The sequence below is a fragment of the Hyla sarda genome, chromosome 6 (genome assembly GCF_029499605.1).
Source record: "Hyla sarda isolate aHylSar1 chromosome 6, aHylSar1.hap1, whole genome shotgun sequence".
Taxonomy (NCBI): domain Eukaryota; kingdom Metazoa; phylum Chordata; class Amphibia; order Anura; family Hylidae; genus Hyla; species Hyla sarda.
Genome location: NC_079194.1, coordinates 256179696 through 256200748, shown reverse-complemented (window position 1 = coordinate 256200748; position 21053 = coordinate 256179696). Strand labels below are relative to the sequence as shown.

At 43.9% G+C, this 21053-nt stretch overlaps 1 protein-coding gene across 5 annotated transcripts in view; it reads right to left on the bottom strand.

Moving 5' to 3' along the window:
• Positions 1-4505: 4505 nt before the first annotated feature.
• The window catches only part of LOC130276956 (pre-mRNA-processing factor 39-like), a 90223-nt gene continuing 73675 nt past the window's right edge, over positions 4506-21053 (bottom strand). For all 5 annotated transcript variants that reach the window (XM_056527034.1, XM_056527030.1, XM_056527033.1 and 2 more), the window contains exons 9-14: positions 20213-20339; positions 19839-20104; positions 16815-16990; positions 11913-11987; positions 5055-5508; positions 4506-4963 (exon numbers count right to left, since the gene is read on the bottom strand). In XM_056527034.1, the coding sequence (XP_056383009.1) occupies positions 4901-4963; positions 5055-5508; positions 11913-11987; positions 16815-16990; positions 19839-20104; positions 20213-20339 (1161 nt within the window). In that variant the 3' untranslated portion in view covers positions 4506-4900. The remainder of the gene's footprint in view (positions 4964-5054; positions 5509-11912; positions 11988-16814; positions 16991-19838; positions 20105-20212; positions 20340-21053) is intronic.

Genomic DNA, 21053 nt, shown 5'->3' with positions numbered 1-21053 from the left:
CGTTTGAGATCCAGGATTGGCCGCACAGAACCGTTTTTCTTGGGAACCACAAAAAGATTGGAATAGAAACCCCGAAAGCGTTCCCTTGAAGGAACCGGGACAATGACACACTGGATGAGAAGGGACTGAAGAGCCTCCTGAAATTCCCTCGCAAGGAGATCGGGGAGCACGGGACTGAAAAAAACGATCCTTCGGCTTCGGAAGGGAAGCAAATTCTATCCGGTATCCGTTGGACACCACGTCCCTGACCCAGGAGTCCTGAATGTGCGTGGTCCAAACGTCTGGAAAGAGCGAGAGGCGACCTCCCACCCGAGAAAAAGCTGCGGGTGGGGGCGTCCCCTCATGCAGAAGTGGGTTTGCGGTTGCCCGATTTGGCCGCAAAACGGTCGGAACGGTTGGTGTCTGACTTCCAAGAGGGAAGCGCCTTGAAAAAGGGGACCTTCTTGTCACGTGGAGGCGCCTGGCTGGACCCTTTAGAGGGGCCAGACGTCCGAAAGGAAGAAGACTTTCTGCGGAAAGAAGTGCTAGATTTGTTTTGAGGTAATAAAGAGCTCGTGCCACCTGTCGCCTCAGAGATAATCTCATCCAGGCGCTTGCCGTAAAGTCGGGACCGGTAAAAGGAATCTTGGTGAGATGCAGCATCCGCGCTCCATGTTTTAAGCCAAATGGAACGACGGAGGGCCACTAGATTACCGGTGGCAAAGGCAGCGCAGCAAGTCGAGTGCAAGGAAGCAAAACACAGAAAGTCTCCAGCTTTGGAACATTGGAGGGCCAGAGCAGACAGTTCTTCCGGGGGAGACCCCGAAAGAATGCCCTGACAGAGTTGGGAATGTCAAACCGAAAGGGCTTTAGACACCCAGGTGGAGGCGAAGGCAGGAAGCAGGGAGGAACCCACTGCTTCAAAGGCATACTTCGCTAAAGACTCAACCTTTTTGTCTGCTAGATCCTTGAAGGCAGCTGCATCCGCCAGGGGCAAAGTAGTAGCTTTAGAAAGGCGGGAAATCGGAGGATCCACCGACGGAGAGGAAGTCAATTTGGAGACAAGGTCCTTGGCGAAAGGATATCTCGCTTGAACTTTCTTCAGTCCCTGAAACTTCTTCTCAGGGTGCTTCCAGGCAGATTCAAGAATGGCATCAAATTCAGCGTGAGAGGGGCTGGAGGGGCGGCCGAACCCACCGGGTCTGAAGGAGCACCTGGGTTAGAAATAGCAGGGGGTCTGGGGGAGCAGTGGAGCAGGCAGAACAAGTGGGTTCAGCAGAACCTGGCATTTTTGCAGAACAGTTTTTACAAGCGTAATGGGTAACTAATATTCCCGATATCTGCTTTGAGGGAGGAACAGTTCTGGGCACGGACATAGCAAAAATTAACAGTCTCACCCAAGTCTGTGTCCCAAGGCAGCTGCTGTGAGGAGAACTCTGCATCGTGGCTGTGAGGAGAGAGAAGAGACGCCAGCCAATAGGAGAAAGAGGCCGGGTCAGAGGCAAGGGCGCTGTGATTGGCCCCTGCACGGCCCCAAACGCGCGCACATCGCCGATTTGCGGCTCATTTCGCGCTGCTGAAGCGCTTATGCGGCCTGATGGGCGGAGCCAACGTCCGCCGGGCCGCCGAAGAATACAGCGGGACTTAGTAATGGCGCCCGCTCCGAACCCCGAGCGCACATGCTGCCTGTAGTGAGCTCCTATGTGCCCGGGAAACGGAGCGGGCAAGGTGCCATCGGCAGCTGCCGAAAGTGAAAGTAGAAGACGCAGCCTGCGGTGCGTACAAATAACACACATTGCCCAATAAAGTGCCCCTTACTGTGAACACTGCCCCTTAGCACAACTGCTCTTCCAATAATAAAAAACAATCCCCCTGCAGGGAAGAATAAAGTATCCCACGGCCAGCCCCTGCTTCAGTAAGGATAGGTCCAAAAACAGGGGTCTCCAGCTGTTGCAAGACCTAGAGAGAGAAAAATACTCACCTATGCTGAAGAACTTCCCTAAAGAAGTCTTCAGAATGTAGTCTTCAGTCAGCATTGTCACCTGCAGCAAGCCAAGCTCATAGCGAGGCGAACAGGGAGGTAGGGGGACCCAGACCCATGAGGTACAACCCCAAGCGCTGACCGTTGGCGAGAGGGGGTTAACAGTACATCCAAGATGCATGCCACCTCTCGCAATGGGGAAACAGTGAACCGCAGTTCCTGAGTCCCCACCTGAAAACAGAAAGAAAAAGGAATAACACACATTCCCTAAACCTAAAAAATATGAGACCTGGTCTGGAGAACACCAGACCAGTGTCCACCTCCTTAAGACACTAAGCAAAAACTGAATTGCTCAGTGACCTGGAGGCGGATATATCCTGCTGGGAGGAGCCGATTTTTTGGTTACCATAGTGTCAAGCCTCCTAGAGACAGCAGCAAATACCCAAGGTCTGTGTCCCCCAATGGAGCCGATAGAGAAAGTCCGGATGGTGGATAAGCAGCCCTAAACAAGTTCCAAAGATGTTCAAGCTTTCCTACAGGCTCAGGGAGCATCAGTGTCAGTGCGAACTATCCGTTGAAATTTAAATTAAATTAAACGCTATGGCAGGAGACCCAGGACGACCCCCACTGCTGACACAATGCCAAAATGAACTTGAGTAAGGCTGGGTTCACACTACGTTTTTCCCCATACGGGAGCGCATACGGCAGGGGGGAGCTAAAACCTCGCGCTCCCGTATGTCATTCATTTCAATGAGCCGGCCGGAGTGAAACGTTCGGTCCGGTCGGCTCATTTTTGCGCCGTATGCGCTTTTACAACCGGACCTCAAACCGTGGTTGACCACAGTTTTAGGTCCGGTTGTAAAAGCGCATACGGCGCAAAAATGAGCCGACCGGACCGAACGTTTCACTCCGGACGGCTCATTGAAATGAATGACATACGGAAGCGCATACGAAGGCATACAGGAGAGCGAGGTTTTAGCTCCCCCCTGCCGTATGCGCTCCCGTATGGGAGAAAACGTAGTGTGAACCCACCCTAAGCCAAAATCCTTCTGGGAAAACGTCTTGTGGACAGATGAGAACAAGATAGAGCTTTTTTGTAGAGCAAATCTACTGTTTACCGAAAAAGGAATGAGACCTACAAAGAAAATAACACAGTACCTACAGTGAAATATGGTGGAGGTTCAATGATGTTTTGCTGGCACTGGGAGCCTGGAATGTGTGCAAGGCATCATGAAATCTCAGGATTACCAATGGATTTTTGGGTCGCACTGTACAGCCCAGTGTCAGAAAGATGGGTTTGCATCCGAGATCTTGGGTCTTCCAGCAGGACAATGACCCCAAACATACGTCAAAAAGCCCCCAGAAATGGATAGCAACAAAGCGCTGGAGAGTTCTGAAGTGGCCAGCAATGAGTCCAGATCTAAATCCCATTGAACACCTGTGGAGAGATCTTAAAATTGCTGTTGGCAAAAGGCGTTCTTCCAATAAGAGAGACCTGAAGCAGTTTGCACAGGAAGAGTGGTCCAACATTCCAGCAGAGAGGTGTAAGAAGCTTATTGATGGTTATAGGAAGAGAATGATTTCAGTTATTTTTTCCAAAGGGTGTGCAACCAAATATTGAGTTATGGCTGCCAATAATTTTGTCCAGCCCATTTTTACAGTTTGGTGTGACAGCGGGCGCTCCTCTACTTCCTGATAACCCTTGCGAGGACAATGCTTGTAGTGGGGGGTTATCAGGAAGCAGATAAGCGCCCGTGGATCACATATGACTAGTTCCCTGATGTGGGGATATCGCTGCGGCTGAAAATTTATTCATTCCCTGATGTGGGGACTGCCATGAGGGGAATCATGATAGCGTTGCGGCTGACATGTTACAAATTTTCCCGCCATGGGGATCGTGCGCCTGTGGGGGGAATTATGATAGCAGATTCCCCCCCCCGCGGGCGCACGGTCCCAATGGCGGGGAAGGGGTTACATGTCAGCCACAGCGCTGATACAGGATATTGAAGCCGGGCGCAGGGCAGGTTGACAGCGGGAGGAGACATCCACCTCCCTCAACATTTCAATGAATATTCATTACCGGGATGTGAAAAAGGGGGAAACCATTGCAGAAGGAAAAAAAAACAACAACGCCTGCAGCACTGACATCTTGTCCACAACAGTAAACAAACATGGCCGCAGGTGTGGACAACAGTCAAAAGCAACCAGAAAAACTACTGAACTTCCTTCACAGAAAAGAGGTCAGTAAAAAACATATATGCTGTGGACAGATGTATAACGTGATTTACAAAAGTGCTAAACTAACTACAAGCACGCTAGATAACCATAAAACTGTGGTACCGGAGTACCCCTTTAAGCCTGAACCTAAACAGATTCAAGCAGGGGAAAGAATAATAATCTGTTTACATTTTTTGCATATAAACCTGTATGGATAGTAGGAATAAAAGTATCTAAACAAGCGGTTTTACCCCCTACCCATTCACACATTCATCAACTTTATTTTAGGAAACCACCTCTAACTTTTACTATTACTCATTCAGACTTTGTTACTTCTGTGTTTAACTTTATTTGCAGAAATACAAAAAAAACAAAAAAGAACAACTATATAAATGCAAATATATGTGACATTTCATTCTTATATTACACATAGAGCTAAACTCTAAAGGAAATCAAACAGAAACCAATACATTACGGCTGTGGCTTGGTTGGCATGTCTCTTTGGGATCCATTCCTGCTGTTCCCTAGAAAAAAGTTTATCAACCACGCTGTATAAACCAGCCTTATCATGAGCTGGGGGTGGACGTCCATGATAATTATTAGCAAAGTCTGTACTAACTTTCTGGTCAAGTCCTAAAAATAGGGGAGAAATAAACATATCCCCTTTAAACGTTTTGGCGTTTAACAGTTGGCAATGATTTGCTAAATTTCAATATTGGGAGATCAAAATGGAGGGTAGTATCTGTTGTAATTCCAAGGCTGTGGGTTGTTGAACCCTCCAAAGTTCTAAGAAAAAACAAAAAAACATTCAATAATGAAAACTGATGCACAACATAAAATCAACACTAGTATTATATTACTTTTTCTTTCTCCTTACCTGGAACCATGGTCCATAATTGTAAGGAGGAGGAGGATTATGAGGCCCTCCCATATGGTGTGGAGGCATAGGTGGAGGAGGCCCTCCCATATGGTGTGGAGGCATAGGTGGAGGAGGCCCTCCCATATGGTGTGGAGGCATAGGTGGTGCCATTCTTTGTAGGGGCGCAAAACCTCTTGACATGTGAGACAGAAAAGGATGGACATAGGGTCGTACTGCAGGTCTTGGTACAAAAACCTGACTTCTCTGGGTTTGTTGATGATAGAAAGATTTAGTCGGTACATTTACATTAGTAGGTGGTGTAGATGATCCAGTTGTATTTTCTGCTGAAACACTTTTCTCTGATGTTGCAGATGGAATTACAGGTTCCGAAACTCCTGGGATGGGAACATCTTCTATTACAGAAGAGTTATCGGACTTAGATTTTACTTTTTTATCATTTTTATCTTCATCCCTGCATAGGAAGAAAACATATAAAATGACTGTTTAGCATAGACTGCTTCTGCACAGGAATTAGTGTGGACAGGTAAATCAATAGCAGGGTGGGTAGAAGGTCTATAGGGGAGATTTATCAAAACCTGTGCAAAGGGAAAGTTACCCAGTTGCTCATAGCAACCAATCAGAACACTTCTTTCATTTTGCAGAGACCTTGTTAAAAATGAAAGAAGCAAGCTGATTGGTTGCTATGGGCAACTGGGCAACTTTTCTTCTGGATAAGTTTTGATAAATCTCCCCCTATGTGAATATGTCTTTAACCCCTTAACGACGCAGGACGTAAATGTACGTCCTGGTGAGCTGGTACATTTACGTCCTATGTATAACCGCGAGCATCGGAGCGATGCTCGTGTCATGCGCGGCAGGTCCCAGCTGTTGATAACAGCCAGGGACCCGCCCGTAATGGGGGACATCCGCGATCGCCATTAACCCCTCAGATGCCGTGATCAATACAGATCACAGCATCTGCAGCATCGTGGTATTTTAAATGGATGATCGGATCGCCCGCAGCACTGCTGCGGCGATCCGATCATCCAGCATGGCGGCCGGAGGTCCCCTCACCTTGCTCCGGCAATCTCCCGGGGTCTTCTTCTCTGGTCTGCGATCAAGCAGACCAGAGCAGAAGATGACCAATAATGATGTGCAGTGCTGTGTCCTATACATAGCACTGAACAGCATTAGCAATCAAATGATTTCTATTAATAGTCCCCTATGGGGACTATTAAAGTGTAAAAGTAAAAAAGTAAAAAATAAAAGTAAAAAAAATGTGAAAAACCCTCTCCCCCAATAAAAACGTAAATTGTCCCAATTTCCCTATTTCGCCCCCAAAAAGTATAAACATTTTTTGATATACATATTTGGTATCGCCGCGTGCATAAATATCCCACCTATTAAAATAAAATGTTAATGATACCATACGGTGAACGGCGTGAACGTAAAAAAAAAAGTCCAAAATAGCAGCTTTTTTTATAACATTTTATTCCAAAAAATTTTTATAAAAAAAGGATTAAAAGTTTTATATAAGCAAATATGGTATCAATAAAAAGTACAGATCACAGCGCAAAAAATTAGCCCTCATACCGCCGTTTATACAGAAAAATGAAAAAGTTATAGGTCTTCAAAATAGGGGGATTTTAAATGTACTTATTTGGTTAAACAGTTTGCGATTTTTTTTAAGTGCAACAGTAATAGAAAAGTACGGTCTATTATAATTAGTTTCATTTTAATCGTATTGACCCAAAGAATAAAGAACACGTCATTTTTACCGTAAATTGTACGGCGTGAAAACGAAACCTTACAAAATTTGCAAAATAGCGGTTTTCTTTTTAAAGGGGTAGTCCAGTGGTGAAAAACTTATCCCCTATCCTAAGGATAGGGGATAAGTTTGAGATCGCGGGGGGTCCGACCGCTGGGGCCCCGGCTCTCGGCCCAGATAGCGGGTGTCGACCCCCGCACGAAGCGGCGGCCGACACGCCCCCTCAATACATCTCTATGGCAGAGCCGGAGATTGCCGAAGGCAGCGCTTCGGCTCTGCCATAGAGTTGTATTGAGGGGCCTGTCGGCCGCCGCCTCGTGCGGAGGTCGACACGCCCCCTTCCCGCGGGCTGTCGGGGCTCCGTACAGGAGATCGCAGGGGGCCCCAGCGGTCGGACCCCCCGCGATCTGCAACTTATCCCCTATCCTTAGGATAGGGGATAAGTTGCTCACCACTGAGTCACCACTTGACTACTCCTTTAATTTCCCCACACAAATAGTAATTTTTTGGTTGCGCCATACATTTAATGGTAAAGTGAGTGATGGAATTACAACGCACAACTGGTGGCGCAAAAAACAAGCCCTCATACTAGTCTGTGGATGAAAATATAAAAGAGTTATGATTTTTTGTAGGCGAGGAGGAAAAAAGGAAAACGTAAAAATAAAATTGTCTGAGTCCTTAACCCCTTAAGGAACAGGCCATTTTACACCTTAAGGACCAGAGCGTTTTTTTGCAAATCTGACCACTGTCACTTTAAACATTAATAACTTTGGAATGCTTTTAGTTATCATTCTGATTGCGAGATTGTTTTTTAGTGACATATTCTACTTTAACTTAGTGGTAAAATTTTATGGTAACTTGCATCCTTACTTGGTGAAAAATCCCCAAATTTGATGAAAAAAATGAAAATTTTGCATTTTTCTAACTTTGAAGCTCTCTGCTTGTAAGGAAAATGGATATTCAAAATATATTTTTTTTGGGTTCACATATACAATATGTCTACTTTATGTTTGCATCATAAAATTTATGAGTTTTTACTTTTGGAAGACACCAGAGGGCTTCAAAGTTCACCAGCAATTTTGAAATTTTTCACAAAATTTTCAAACTCACTATTTTTCAGGGACCAGTTCAGTTTTGAAGTGGATTTGAAGGGTCTTCATATTAGAAATACCCCATAAATGACCCCATTATAAAAACTACACCCCCCAAAGTATTCAAAATGACATTCAGTAAGTGTATTAACCCTTTAGGTGTTTCACAGGAATAGCAGCAAAGTGAAGGAGAAAATTCTAAATCTTCACTTTTTACACTCGCATGTTCTTGTAGACCCAATTTTTGAATTTTTGCAAGGGATAAAAAGGAGAAAATTTTTACTTGTATTTGAAACCCAATTTCTCTCGATTAAGCACATACCTCATATGTCTATGTTAATTGTTCAGCGGGCGCAGTAGAGGGCTCAGAAGGGAAGGAGCGACAAATGATTTTTGGGGGGCATGTCACCTTTAGGAAGCCCCTATGGTGCCAGGACAGCAAAAAAAAAAAAACACATGGCACACCATTTTGGAAACTAGACCCCTCAGGAAACGTAACAAGGGGTAAAGTGAACCTTAATACCCCACAGGTGATTCACGACTTTTGCATATGTAACAAAAATATATATATATATTTTTTACCTTAAATGCTTGGTTTCCCAAAAATTTTACATTTTTAAAAAGGGTAATAGCAGAAAATACCCCCCAAAATTTGAAGCCCAGTTTCTCCCGATTCAGAAAACACCCCATATGGGGGTGAAAAGTGCTCTGCTGGCGCACTACAGGTCTCAGAAGAGAAGGAGTCACATTTGGCTTTTTGAAAGCAAATTTTGCTCTGGGGGCATGCCGCATTTAGGAAGCCCCTATGGTGCCAGGACAGCACAAAAAAAACCACATGGCATACCATTTTGGAAACTAGACCCTTCGGGGAACGTAACAAGGGGTAATTTGAACCTTAATACCCTACAGGTGTTTCACGACTTTTGCATATGTAAAAAAATATATATATATTTTTTTACCTAAAATGCTTATTTTCCCAAAAATTTTACATTTTTAAAAAGGGTAATAGCAGAAAATACCCCCCAAAATTTGTAACACAATTTCTCCCGAGTACGGCGATACCCCATATGTGACCCTAAACTGTTGCCTTGAAATACGACAGGGCTCCAAAGTGAGAGCGCCATGCGCATTTGAGGCCTAAATTAGGGACTTGCATAGGGGTGGACATAGGGGTATTCTACGCCAGTGATTCCTAAACAGGGTGCCTCCAGCTGTTGTAAAACTCCCAGCATGCCTAGACAGTCAACGGCTATCTGGCAATACTGGGAGTAGTTGTTTTGCAACAGCTGGAGGCTCCGTTTTGGAAACAGTGGCGTACCAGACGTTTTTCATTTTTATTGGGGAGGGGGGTTGTATAGGGGTATTTGTATATGTAGTGTTTTTTTACTTTTTATTTTGTGTTAGTGTAGTGTAGCGTTTTTAGGGTACAGTCGCACGGGCGGGGGTTCACAGTAGTTTCTCGCTGGCAGATTGAGCTGCAGCTCAAACTTGCAGCCGGATACTTACTGTAATCCTCCGCCCATGTGGGTGTACCCTGTACATTCACATTTGGGGGGGGGGGGGGGGGGGGGGGGGGAACGTCCCCGACCAGCCAATAATTCCGGGTCACTGGAGACCCGATTGACCCGGAATCCGCCGCAGATCGCTGGACTGAATTGTCCAGCGATCTGCGGCCATCGCCGACATGGGGGGTCATCATGACCCCCCTGGGCGATATGCCCCGATGCCTGCAGAACGATTTCAGCAGGCATCGGGCGCCGACTCCGCTCCAGATGGTTGCGGGGGGCCGGTAAAACACATGACGTTCTCATACGTCATGTGTCCTTAAGGACTCGGAAATGGAGACGTATGAGAACGTCATGTGTCCTTAAGGGGTTAAAGATGGTACATAGTTGAAATTAAATAAGTCAGGTTTATAGGTTATATTAAAAGGGGTTTTCCAGCTTGAAGTGATTGATGGCTATTGAAGTAAACGGAAGCTGAGCTGCAGTAACCCATCACCACCACTACACAATGAACAGTGCACAGCTATCTGTATAGCACAGGCGCCACGGCTCTCCCAACCAGCTGATCGGCAGGGATGCCAAGTGTTAGTACCATGCTGATAACCAATTTATGGCATACACTAAAGCTAGGCCATCTATCATTTTGCCCACAATAAAGGAGTTGTTCTGCAGGTGGTGACCACAGACCACTTCTCAGTTCCTATGCTTCCTGGCTGATGTTTTGGTCACTTTTGAATGCTGGCGGTGCTTTCACTCTAGTGGTAGCATGAGACTGAGTCTATAACCCACACAAGTGCCTCAGGTAGTGCAGCTCATCCAGGACGGCACATCAATGCGAGCTGTGGCAAGAAGGTTTGCTGTGTCTGTCATCGTAGTGTCCAGAGCATGGAGGCGCTACCAGGAGATAGGCCAGTACATCAAGAGATGTGAAGGAGGCTGTAGGAGGGCAGCAGGACCGCTACCTCTGCCCTTGTTCAAGGAGAAGCACTGCCAGAGCCCTGCAAATTGACCTCCAGCATGCCACAAATGTGCATGTGTTCACTCAAATGGTCAGAAACAGACTCCATGAGGTTGGTATGAGAGCCTGAAATCCACAAGTGGGTGTAGTGCTTACAGCCCAACACCGTGCAGGACGTTTGGCATTTGCCAGAGAACACTAAGATTGGCAAATTTGCCACTGGCGCCCTGTGCTCTTCACAGATGAAAGCAGGTTCACACTGAGCACATATGACAGAGTCTGGAGACGCCGTGGAGAACGTTCTGCTGCCTACAGCATCCACAAGCATGACCGGTTTGACGTTGGGTCAGTAATGGTGTGGGGTGGCATTTCTTTAGGGGGGCCGAACAGCCCTCCATGTGCTTGCCAAAGGTAGCCTGACTTCATTAGGTACCGATGAGATCCTCAGACCCCTTGTGAGACCATATGCTGGTGCAGTTGGCCGTGGGTTCCTCCTAATGCAAGACAATGCTAGACCTCATTTGGCTGGAGTATGTCAGCAGTTCCTGCAAGAGGAAGGCATTGATGCTATGGACTGGCCCGCCCGTTCCCCAGACCTGAATCCGATTGAGCACATCTGGGACATCATGTCTCGCTCCATCCACCAACACCACGTTGCACCACAAACCGCCATCTCATCAGGAGCATGTCTAGGTGTTGTAAGGAGGTCATACAGGCACGTGGAGGCCACACACACTACTGAGCCTCATTATGACTTGTTTTAAGGACATTACATCAAAGTTGGATCAGCCTGTAGTGTGGTTTTCCACTTTGATTTTGACTCCATATCCAGACCTCTATGTGTTGATAAATTTGATTTCCATTGATCATTTTTGTGTGATTTTGTTGTCAGCACATTCAACTATGTAAAGATGAAAGTATTTCATACGATTAGTTCATTCATTTAGATCTAGGAAGTGCTATCTTAGTGTTCCCTTTTTTTTGAGCAGTGTACACACAGAAAAAGAAATTCTGACTGCAGAGCTCTAAATGTTGGGACCAGCGCTACTACTATTTATTAATGTTTTAGATCTGCCATACTACAAAATGTGGACACTCAATTTGGATAGGATGCTGTGAAAGTATGCCCAAAGCCTGAAATTGTCAGGTTCCGCTGAGTTTTGTCAAATGTGTAAAGGGACCTTTAGTCACTATCCTGTTGTCACATTGAAGCAAGATTGTTATTGAGAAATGCATGTTTGGAGGTTCTATCAGCTCTGTCACTTACTACAAGACTGGGGTTGTGCTTCCCTCATAAATACAAGGGACCATTAACTATGCATCTTCTGTACACTTTCACCACTCCTAATAATCTAACAGCCCTTAAGAGTACCTGTAGATGTATTATATAGGGCAGCATATTCGGCTGACAGATTGGCTTCGGCTGGCATTCCAGGGAAATAGGTGTATCTGTTCTATAGACTGCTGCCATGTTTTATTCCTTCATTAATGGGGTCTGAGATTTAGCTGCAATAAGCAATCATGATAATCTTTGGTAAATGATAATACTCTTACTTGTCATTTGCTTTTCGCTTCAGTTCTTCCTGTTTCTCTAATAGGATTTGATGCTCCTCATAGGCATTAAATAAACTGCAGACGTAAATAAAATTGGGACATTTACATTAAACATATAGTACATTATTTGTATTTAGTTATCCATTTTTTACTTTAGCCCCTTAGGGACTCAGCCCATTTTCACCTTGTTTTTTCGTGTCATATTCTACTTTAACATAGTGGTAAATTTTCATCGTTGCTTTCATCCTTTCTTGGTGAAAACTCGCAAAATTTCATGAAAATTTAGCATTTTTCTAACTTTGAAACTTTCTGCTTGTAAGGAAAATGGACATACTAAATAAATTATATATTGATTCACAAATACAATATGTCTAATTTATGTTGGCATCATAAAGTTGACATGTTTTTACTTTTTGAAGACATGAGAGGGCTTCAAAGTATAGCAGCATTTTCAAAATTTTCATGAAAAATACAAAATCTGAATTTTTCAGGAACCAGTTAAGTTTTAAGTGGATTTGAGGGGCCTTTCTGTGAGAAATACCCCATTATAGAAACTGCACTCCTCAAAGTATTCAAAATGACATTCAGAGACTTTGCTCACCCTTTAGGTGTTTCACTGGAATAGCAGCAAAGTGAAGGAGAAAATTCAAAATCTTCATTTTTTACACTCACATGTTATTGTAGAACCATTTTTGGAATTTTTACAAGGAGTAAAAGGAGAAAAATCCTCCCAAAATGTGTTACCCAATTTCTCTTGAGTAAGGAAGTACCTCATATGTGGATGTAAAGTGTCCTGCGGGTGCAGTAAAGGGCTCAGAAGGGAAGGAGCAACATGTTGCATTTAGAAAGCCCCTGTGGTGGCAGGACAGCGAAAAAAAAACCACATGGCATACTATTTTGGAAACTACACTCCTCAAGGAATGTAACAAGGGATACAGTGAGCCTTAACACCCCACAGGTGTTTGACGACAATTCAGATGTGTAAATAAAATTAATTTTTTCCACTAAAATGCAGTTTTTCCCCCCAAATAATTTTTTTTTACAAGGGGTAATAGGAGAAAATTACCCCCAAAATTTGTAACCCCATCTCTTCTGAGTATGGTAATACCCAATATGTGAATGTAAAGTGCACTGCTGGCGAACTACAATGCTCAGAAGAGAAGGAGCGCCATTGAGCTTTTGGAGAGAGAATTTGTTTGGAATGGAAGTCGGGGGCCATGTGTGTTTACAAAGCCCCATTGGTGCCAGAATAGCGGACCCCCCCCCCCCACATGTGACTCCATTTTGCAAACTACACCCCTCACATAATTTAATAAGGGGTGCAGTGAGCATTTACACCCCACTGGCGTTTGACAGATCTTTGGAACAGTGGGCTGTGCAAATGAAAAATTTAATTTTTCATTTTCACAGACAACTGGTCCAAAAATCTGTTAGACCCCTGTGGGGTGTAAATGCTCACTGTACCCATTATTACATTACATGAGGGGTGTAGTTTACAAAATGGGGTCACATGTGGGGGGGGTACATTGTTCTGGCACTATGGGGGCTTTGTAAACACACGTGGCCTTCAATTCCGGACAAATTTTCTCTTCAAAATCCCAATGGCGCTCCTTCTCTTCTGAGCATTATAGTGCGCCCGCAGAACACTTTACATCCACATATGGGGTATGTTCTTATATTACAAATTTTGGGGGGCTTTTTTCCCCTATTTTCCCTTGTTAAAATAAAAAATGTAGGGTGACACCAGCATTTTTGTGATTTTTTTTTTTTCATTTTCCCATCCAACTTCAACGAAGGGGGGGGGGGGGGGGGGGGGGACACAGTGTACGTGTGTGTATATGTAGTTTTTACCCTTTATTTTGTGTAGTGTAGTGTTTTTAGGGTACATTCACATGGGCGGGAGTTTACTGTGAGTTTCCCGCTAGGAATTTGAGCTGCAGCGGAAAAGTTACCGCAGCTCAAACTTGAAGCAGGAAACTCACTGTAAACCCCCGCCTTGTGATTGTACCCTGTACATTCACATTGGGGGCAAACCTCCAGCTGTTGCTATACTACAATTCCCACCATGCACTGACAGACCAAGCATGCTGTTGAGTTGTAGTTTTGCAACAGCTGGAGGCACACAGTGATCTCCAAACTGTACCCCTCTAAATTTTGCAAAACTACAAATCCAAGCATGCCCAAACAGCAAACGGCTGCTGGGAGTTGTAGTTTTGCAACATCTGGAGGGCTACAGTTTAGAGACCACTGTAAACTGTGGCCCTCCAGATGTTGCTAGGCAACAACTCACCTGGCATTAGCAGGATCGCCGCCGCCACAGCAGCCGCACACAGAGGACTGTACTATTTATTTACATGTTATTTACATGTTGATGACATATTGCCCTATGAGGAGCTCTGCTTCTTTTTTCCTGTATAGACACATCTCAATCACAGCTGTCCTCCAGTAGGTCAAGCAAAGCATCTGTGCTCCACCTGATCCTCATGAAAATGTTTGTCAGAACATGGGAGGAGGGGTTTACTCTGAAATTACACCACCTATCCAGAAAAGCTGATAAGTGTCTGATCACTGGGAGCCCCACCGATGGGACAACAATCAATCAGAAGAAGGGAGTTTAGAATCCCCTGTTTGAAAAGGGAAGCAGTCAGACATAAAAGTTGCCTCCCAATACAAAAATCTATGGCACTGATGAAGAAGGCCAAGTACAATGCTAGGCTACCGATGTCCGTTCCACAGAACTGTTGAATAGTACGCCACTCAGCATACACCTGACCACTGCCCCATTTAAATAAATAGAGGGGGTGGGGGGGGGCGGCGGATGGGAAACCTCTATTCTCATGACAAGAGGGAGTGCCAGCGGTAGGGCACTAGGGCTGCAACTAACAATTATTTGTAAAATTGATTAGTTGGCTGATTATTGAATCAATTAGTTGGATTTAAAAAAAATGGGATAATAGGATCGGGGAAGGGTTGATGGGAGGAAGAAACTAAACAGGATGGAGAACAGAGCTTCTGGCTGGACAGGAGGGGCTCCCGCGATGTGAGGACCGTATGCTTCTAGTCACCGGAGGTGCAGAGGACAAGGAGGCCTCTGGGATGGTGCTAGGCCAGCAGTATCTTCAAAAAGGAGCCCAGAGACACCAGAGGGTAAGGGGAGACGGAGGGAGACACTTAAAGGAAGGTTGAGGGGCTAAAAGTCAGGGATAGTCGTAAAAATGGTAGGAATACTATGTAACTAGGCCACGCCCCTAACAACTGATGAATCAACAACGATTTCCATTATTGATTTTTATAGATATTTTCAATTAATTGCAGCCCAATGGGGCACCCAGTGATGGTGGGGTTCCATCTAAACTATTAACCCCTTAAGGACTCAGCCCATTTTGGCCTTAAGGACTCAGACAATTTAATTTTTACGTTTTCATTTTTTCCTCCTCGCCTTCTAAAAATCATAACTCTTTTATATTTCCATCCACAGACTAGTATGAGGGCTTGTTTTTTGCGCGACCAGTTGTCCTTTGTAATGACATCACTCATTATATCATAAAATGTATGGCGCAACCAAAAAACACTATTTTTGTGGGGAAATTAAAACGAAAAACGCAATTTTGCTAATTTTGGATGGTTTTGTTTTCACGCCGTACAATTTCTGGTAAAAATGACATGTGTTCTTTATTCTGAGGGTAAATACGATTAAAATGATACCCATTATTATATACTTTTATATTATTGTTGCGCTTAAAAAAAATCACAAACTTTTTAACCAAATTAGTACGTTTATAATCCCTTTATTTTGATGACCTATAACTTTTTTATTTTTCCGTATAAGCGGCGGTATGGGGGCTCATTTTTTGCGCCATGATCTGTACTTTTTTTTTATACCACATTTGCATATAAAAAACTTTTAATACATTTTTTATAATTTTTTTTTTAATAAAATGTATTAAAAAAGTAGGAATTTTGGACTTTTTAAATTTTTTTTCGTTCACGCCGTTCACCGTACGGGATCATTAACATTTTATTTTAATAGTTCGGACATTTACGCACGCGGCGATACCAAATATGTCTATAAAAAATGTTTTTTACGCTTTTTGGGGGTAAAATAGGAAAAAACGGACGTTTTACTTTTTTATTGGGGGAGGGGATTTTTCACTTTTTTTTTACTTTTACTTTTACATTTTTTTACATTTTTTTTTACACTTGAATAGTCCCCATAGGGGACTATTCATAGCAATACCATGATTGCTAATACTGATCTGTTCTATGTATAGGACATAGAACAGATCAGTATTATCGGTCATCTTCTGCTCTGTCTGTTCGATCACAGACCAGAGCAGGAGACGCCGGGAGCCGCACGGAGGAAGGAGAGGGGACCTCCGTGCGGCGTTATGAATGATCGGATCCCCGCAGCAGCGCTGCGGGCGATCCGATCGTTCATTTTAATCGCGAACTGCCGCAGATGCCGGGATCTGTATTGATCCCGGCACCTGAGGGGTTAATGGCGGACGCGATCAGCAGCCGGGATCAGCCGCGCATGACACGGGCATCGCTCCGATGCCCGCGGTTATGCTTAGGACGTAAATGTACGTCCTGGTGCGTTAAGTACCACCTCACCAGGACGTACATTTACGTCCTGCGTCCTTAAGGGGTTAATCTAAAACATGGGACAAAGTTAGTGTCCAACGCTATGAAACAAAACAGGACTCTGTTTTGATTTCCGTTACCATTATCAATTTTTAGTGATAATATCGATTAATTGTTGCAGCCCTATGGGGCCCCCAGTGATCAAACACTATGGATAGGTGATAGGTGGGGTTCCTGGGAAAATCTATTTAAACTATTAATCCAAAACATGAAACAAAATTAACGTCCATTGCTATGAAACAAGACAAGACTCCACACCTGTTCATACTGTTGCCACAGTCTTCTAAGAACTCAAGACGTCTCTGGGACAAGATTCCCTTTATAGCATCATGGATGTTGCTGTTCAGTGCTCTTTCCACGCAAAGCATCACGTCATCTCCAGCATCTCTGGAGATCTCCATTTCCAGCAGACACTCATGCAGGAAAGGACTATTCTGGAAGAAAATGTCAAAAAGATTCAAAAATATATACTTTTTTCTTATCAGAGACTAAAGATAAAACTAGGAATATTTGCAAAACTATAATCGCAAAGTGAAATTGAGAATAACTTTCTGGATGAACATATCAAAAATATAATCTCACAAATATTGGCAGTGATGCCTGTAAGAATCACTAAGATTCCAGCTCTCATTTGAACATGTGTGGGGTCCCCGATGTTCCTCTTCCCTGACACAATGCTCTTACAACATTTCGGGAGGGCCACACCTGCCTGTTCCCTGAATGTGCTTCACTATGTGTATTGCCCAGCTGGATTGTAGGGTCCCATACACTGACTGAAATGCACTAGATGTAGTTGTTTTGTCTTCTTAGACTTTTCTTTGATTTGGTCCTCTTGTTGTCGGCATGTATATGCTTATTTGTCATGTCTATGAGTCTAACAGATGTATGTTGTACACAGCTGATTTTTGGACTCCTCCTTTATTGAAGATTTGTTTTGTACTAATATTTGTCTTGTATGCATATACAGTGGTCCCTCAACATATGATGGTAATCCGTTCCAAACGGACCATAGTTTGTTGAAACCATCGCATGTTGAGGGATCCGTGCAATGTAAAGTATAGGACAGTGGTCTACAACCTGCGGACCTCCAGATGTTGCAAAACTACAACACCCAGCATGCCCGGACAGCCGTTGGCTGTCCGGGCATGCTGGGTGTTGTAGTTTTGCAACATCTGGAGGTCCGCAGGTTGTAGACCACTGTTAGAGGAAGTTGTACTCACCTGTCCCCGCCACTCCGGACCGTCACCGCTCGTCACCGCTGCCAGGGATGTCTCCGTCCATCGATGTCACCGCGTCCCCGAGGTGTCCCCAACGCTCCGGTAAGGCCTCTGCTTCCCCGGCATCCGCGTGCTCCGTCGCCGCCATCACGATGGATGACCGGACGGCATGCGCAGCGACGTGATGACGACGATTGAGAGCGCCGGCGATGCAGGAGATCCGGAAGAAGACGGTCCGGAGCCCCGAGGACAGGAAGAGACATCACCAGAGCTCACGGGGCACCTTAAACGGCTATCCGGTGGCAGCTGAAGCAGTCTGCGCTGCCGGATAGCAGTTTATGCGATGGCCCCGACATCAGAGGCCATCGCATGTTGAAATTATCGTATGTCGGGGCCACTGTACTGCCAATGTTTTTTTTTAAATCTTTTTAATAAAACAAATGATTATTGCTGTAGGAAACCACTTTACATGATCTTTACTCTTATTAAAATAATTTTAGATAAAGCTGCCGCGGCGATCTGATCATCCTGCACGGCAGACGGAGGTCCCCTCACCTGGCTCCGCTGCCTTCTGGGAGTCTTCTGCTCTGATCTGCCTTCCCGCAGACCAGAGCAGAAGATCACCGATAACCCTGATCAGTGCTGTGTCCTATACATAGCACTGAACAGGATTAGCAATCGAATGATTGCTATAAATAGTCCCCTATGGGGTCTATTAAAGTGAAAAAATAAAAGAAGAAAAAAAGTAAAAAAATCTAAAAAGTTAAAAAAAATTGAAAACCCCCCTCCCCCAATAAAAACGTAAATTGTTCCATTTTCCCTATTTTCCCCCCAAAAAGTGTAAAAAAATTATTTTATATACATATTTGGTATCGCCGCGTGAAATATCCGAACTATTAAAATAAAATGTAAATGATCCCGTACGGTGAACGGCGTGAACGTAAAAAAAAAAAGTCCAAAATAGCTGCTTTTTTTTATAACATTTTATTCCAAAATTTTTTATAAAACTTTTGTATAAGCAAATATGATCTTAATAAAAAGTACAGATCACGGCGCAAAAAATTAGCCCTCATACCACCGCTTATACGGAAAAATGAAAAAGATATAGGTCTTCAAAATAGCGGGATTTTAAACGTACTTATTTGGTTTAAAAAGTTAGCGATTTTTTTTTAAGCGCAACAGTAATAGAAAAGTGGATAATAATGGGTATCATTTTAATCGTATTGACCCACAGAATAAAAAACACACGTCATTTTTACCATAAATTGTAAGGCGTGAAAACAAAACCTTCCAAAATTTGCAAAATTGCGTTTTTTTAAATTTCCCCACACAAATAGTATTTTTTTGGTTGCGCCATACATTTTATGATAGAGTGAGTGATGGCATTACAACGGACAACTGGTCACGCAAAAAACAAGCCCTCATACTAGTCTGTGGATGAAAATATAAAAGAGTTATGATTTTTTGAAGGGGAGGAGGAAAAAACGAAAACTTAAAAATAAAATTGTCTTAGTCCTTAATGGCAAAATGGGCTGAGTCCTTAAGGGGTTAAAGCTGTTAATTTTTCCTGCTGTGACCAGTTCCTGAGGTAGACTGTTCCATAAGTTCACAGTTCTTAGGGTAAAGAAGGCGTGTCTCCCCTTGAGACTAAACCTTTTAAGGAGGTTGGCTCTTTTTCCTTGTACAAGCTCACTGCATTAAAAACCTCCTTGGCCCTTCCTCTATGTTGTGACTGACAGCTCTAACATCCAATCAGGAGACTGGTAGAGGTGTCAATTATAGCTGAGGGGGAGGGCTTGGAAAGCTCTCAATGCACAGATCATCAGTGTTATTTCATGACAAGCTACCTACAGAGGTGTTATACATAACAGGAAAAATACCTACAGTGGGAAACTTACCTATTCCTGCCCACCTGACCTACCCATCCCCACCAACCCACTTACCTTCCCACTTTACTGTGTGTGATGGTAAACGGCAGAATTATTACTGTTTGGGACCCTATAGGTAGGTAAAAGGGGAGGATGATGCTGGAAAAGTGCAGACTTTATCATTGGTGCTTTCTCACCGGTTCTTTCTTGAGGCCTCCTATAAGCACGTCTCGGGCCTTTTCTGGATCACTTTTCAGCTTTAGCAGCAGTCTAGCAAGCTTGACAGTGTAAAATGCCATTTCTGAGCCAGAGCTGTTCTGTGCAGCTTCTCTGAGCAACCGTTCTGCCTCTTGAAGATTTCCATTACGTCGCTCAAAGTTCACACGCCTTAGACGCACCATGACAACTCCAGGTAAAATAATCTCCAGATTGGACAAAATTTCACGAGAAGAGTTCAGTTGTCCTAGAGGCAGAAGATCATTGGGACAAAAAATATACATAAGACACCGTTATTAGCTTATCTATGGGTATGCAGAGGGAAATTGCCTACTAGCCATAGGATGACACATACCATGTTTTTCTTCAAATAAAGCCCAATGAAGATGTAGTGTAAATTTCAGTGGCAAATGGATCCGACAGGCTCTCTCAAAAATGGAACGGGCAGCTTCCACAGAATGTTTTTCCATATAGCAAGCATACTGTAAAGCACATCATCAGAAATTCCAGGTTACATAATACCATTCTCCTGTGGAAAATATTTTATCTATTTGCTGCAGTTTGGAGCAAATTTCTTTTACTTTTTTTTTGCTGTGCTCACTAAAAGCTAAAAAGTGTGTGTTATGTACTAGGAGAGCGATAGCCCCAAACTTTTCAACAGATTTATTAATACTAAAGCCAGAACATTGTGAACATTCTGAAAATAAACAGAACAACTAGGGCTTTACACCCATGCCAATAATCTGCACAAATGGGTATTTTTAAATGTACATTTACCATTGTGTAAGCTGAGCATGATCATTAGGGAAAACATAACGACCATTTCTTATAACGATTGAAAGCAATTCAGGGAAACAGCCATAATGTAAACAGCTGCTTTACTGAGGTTGTCAGCAGAGTGACAATGTATTCTGTGGATGAAGACTTGGGGTTACTTAGTTTAGAAAAAAGAAGGCTTAGGGGAGACCTAATAACTATGTATAAATATATCAGGGGGCAGTACAGAGATCTCTCCCATGATCTATTTATACCCAGGACTGTATCTATAACAAGAGGGCATCCTCTACGTCTAGAGGAAAGAAGGTTTCTACACCAGCACAGACGGGGGTTCTTTACTGTAAGAGCAGAGACTGTGGAATTCTCTGCCTGAGGAGGTGGTCATGGGGAACTCTGTAAAAGAGATCAAAAGGGGTCTG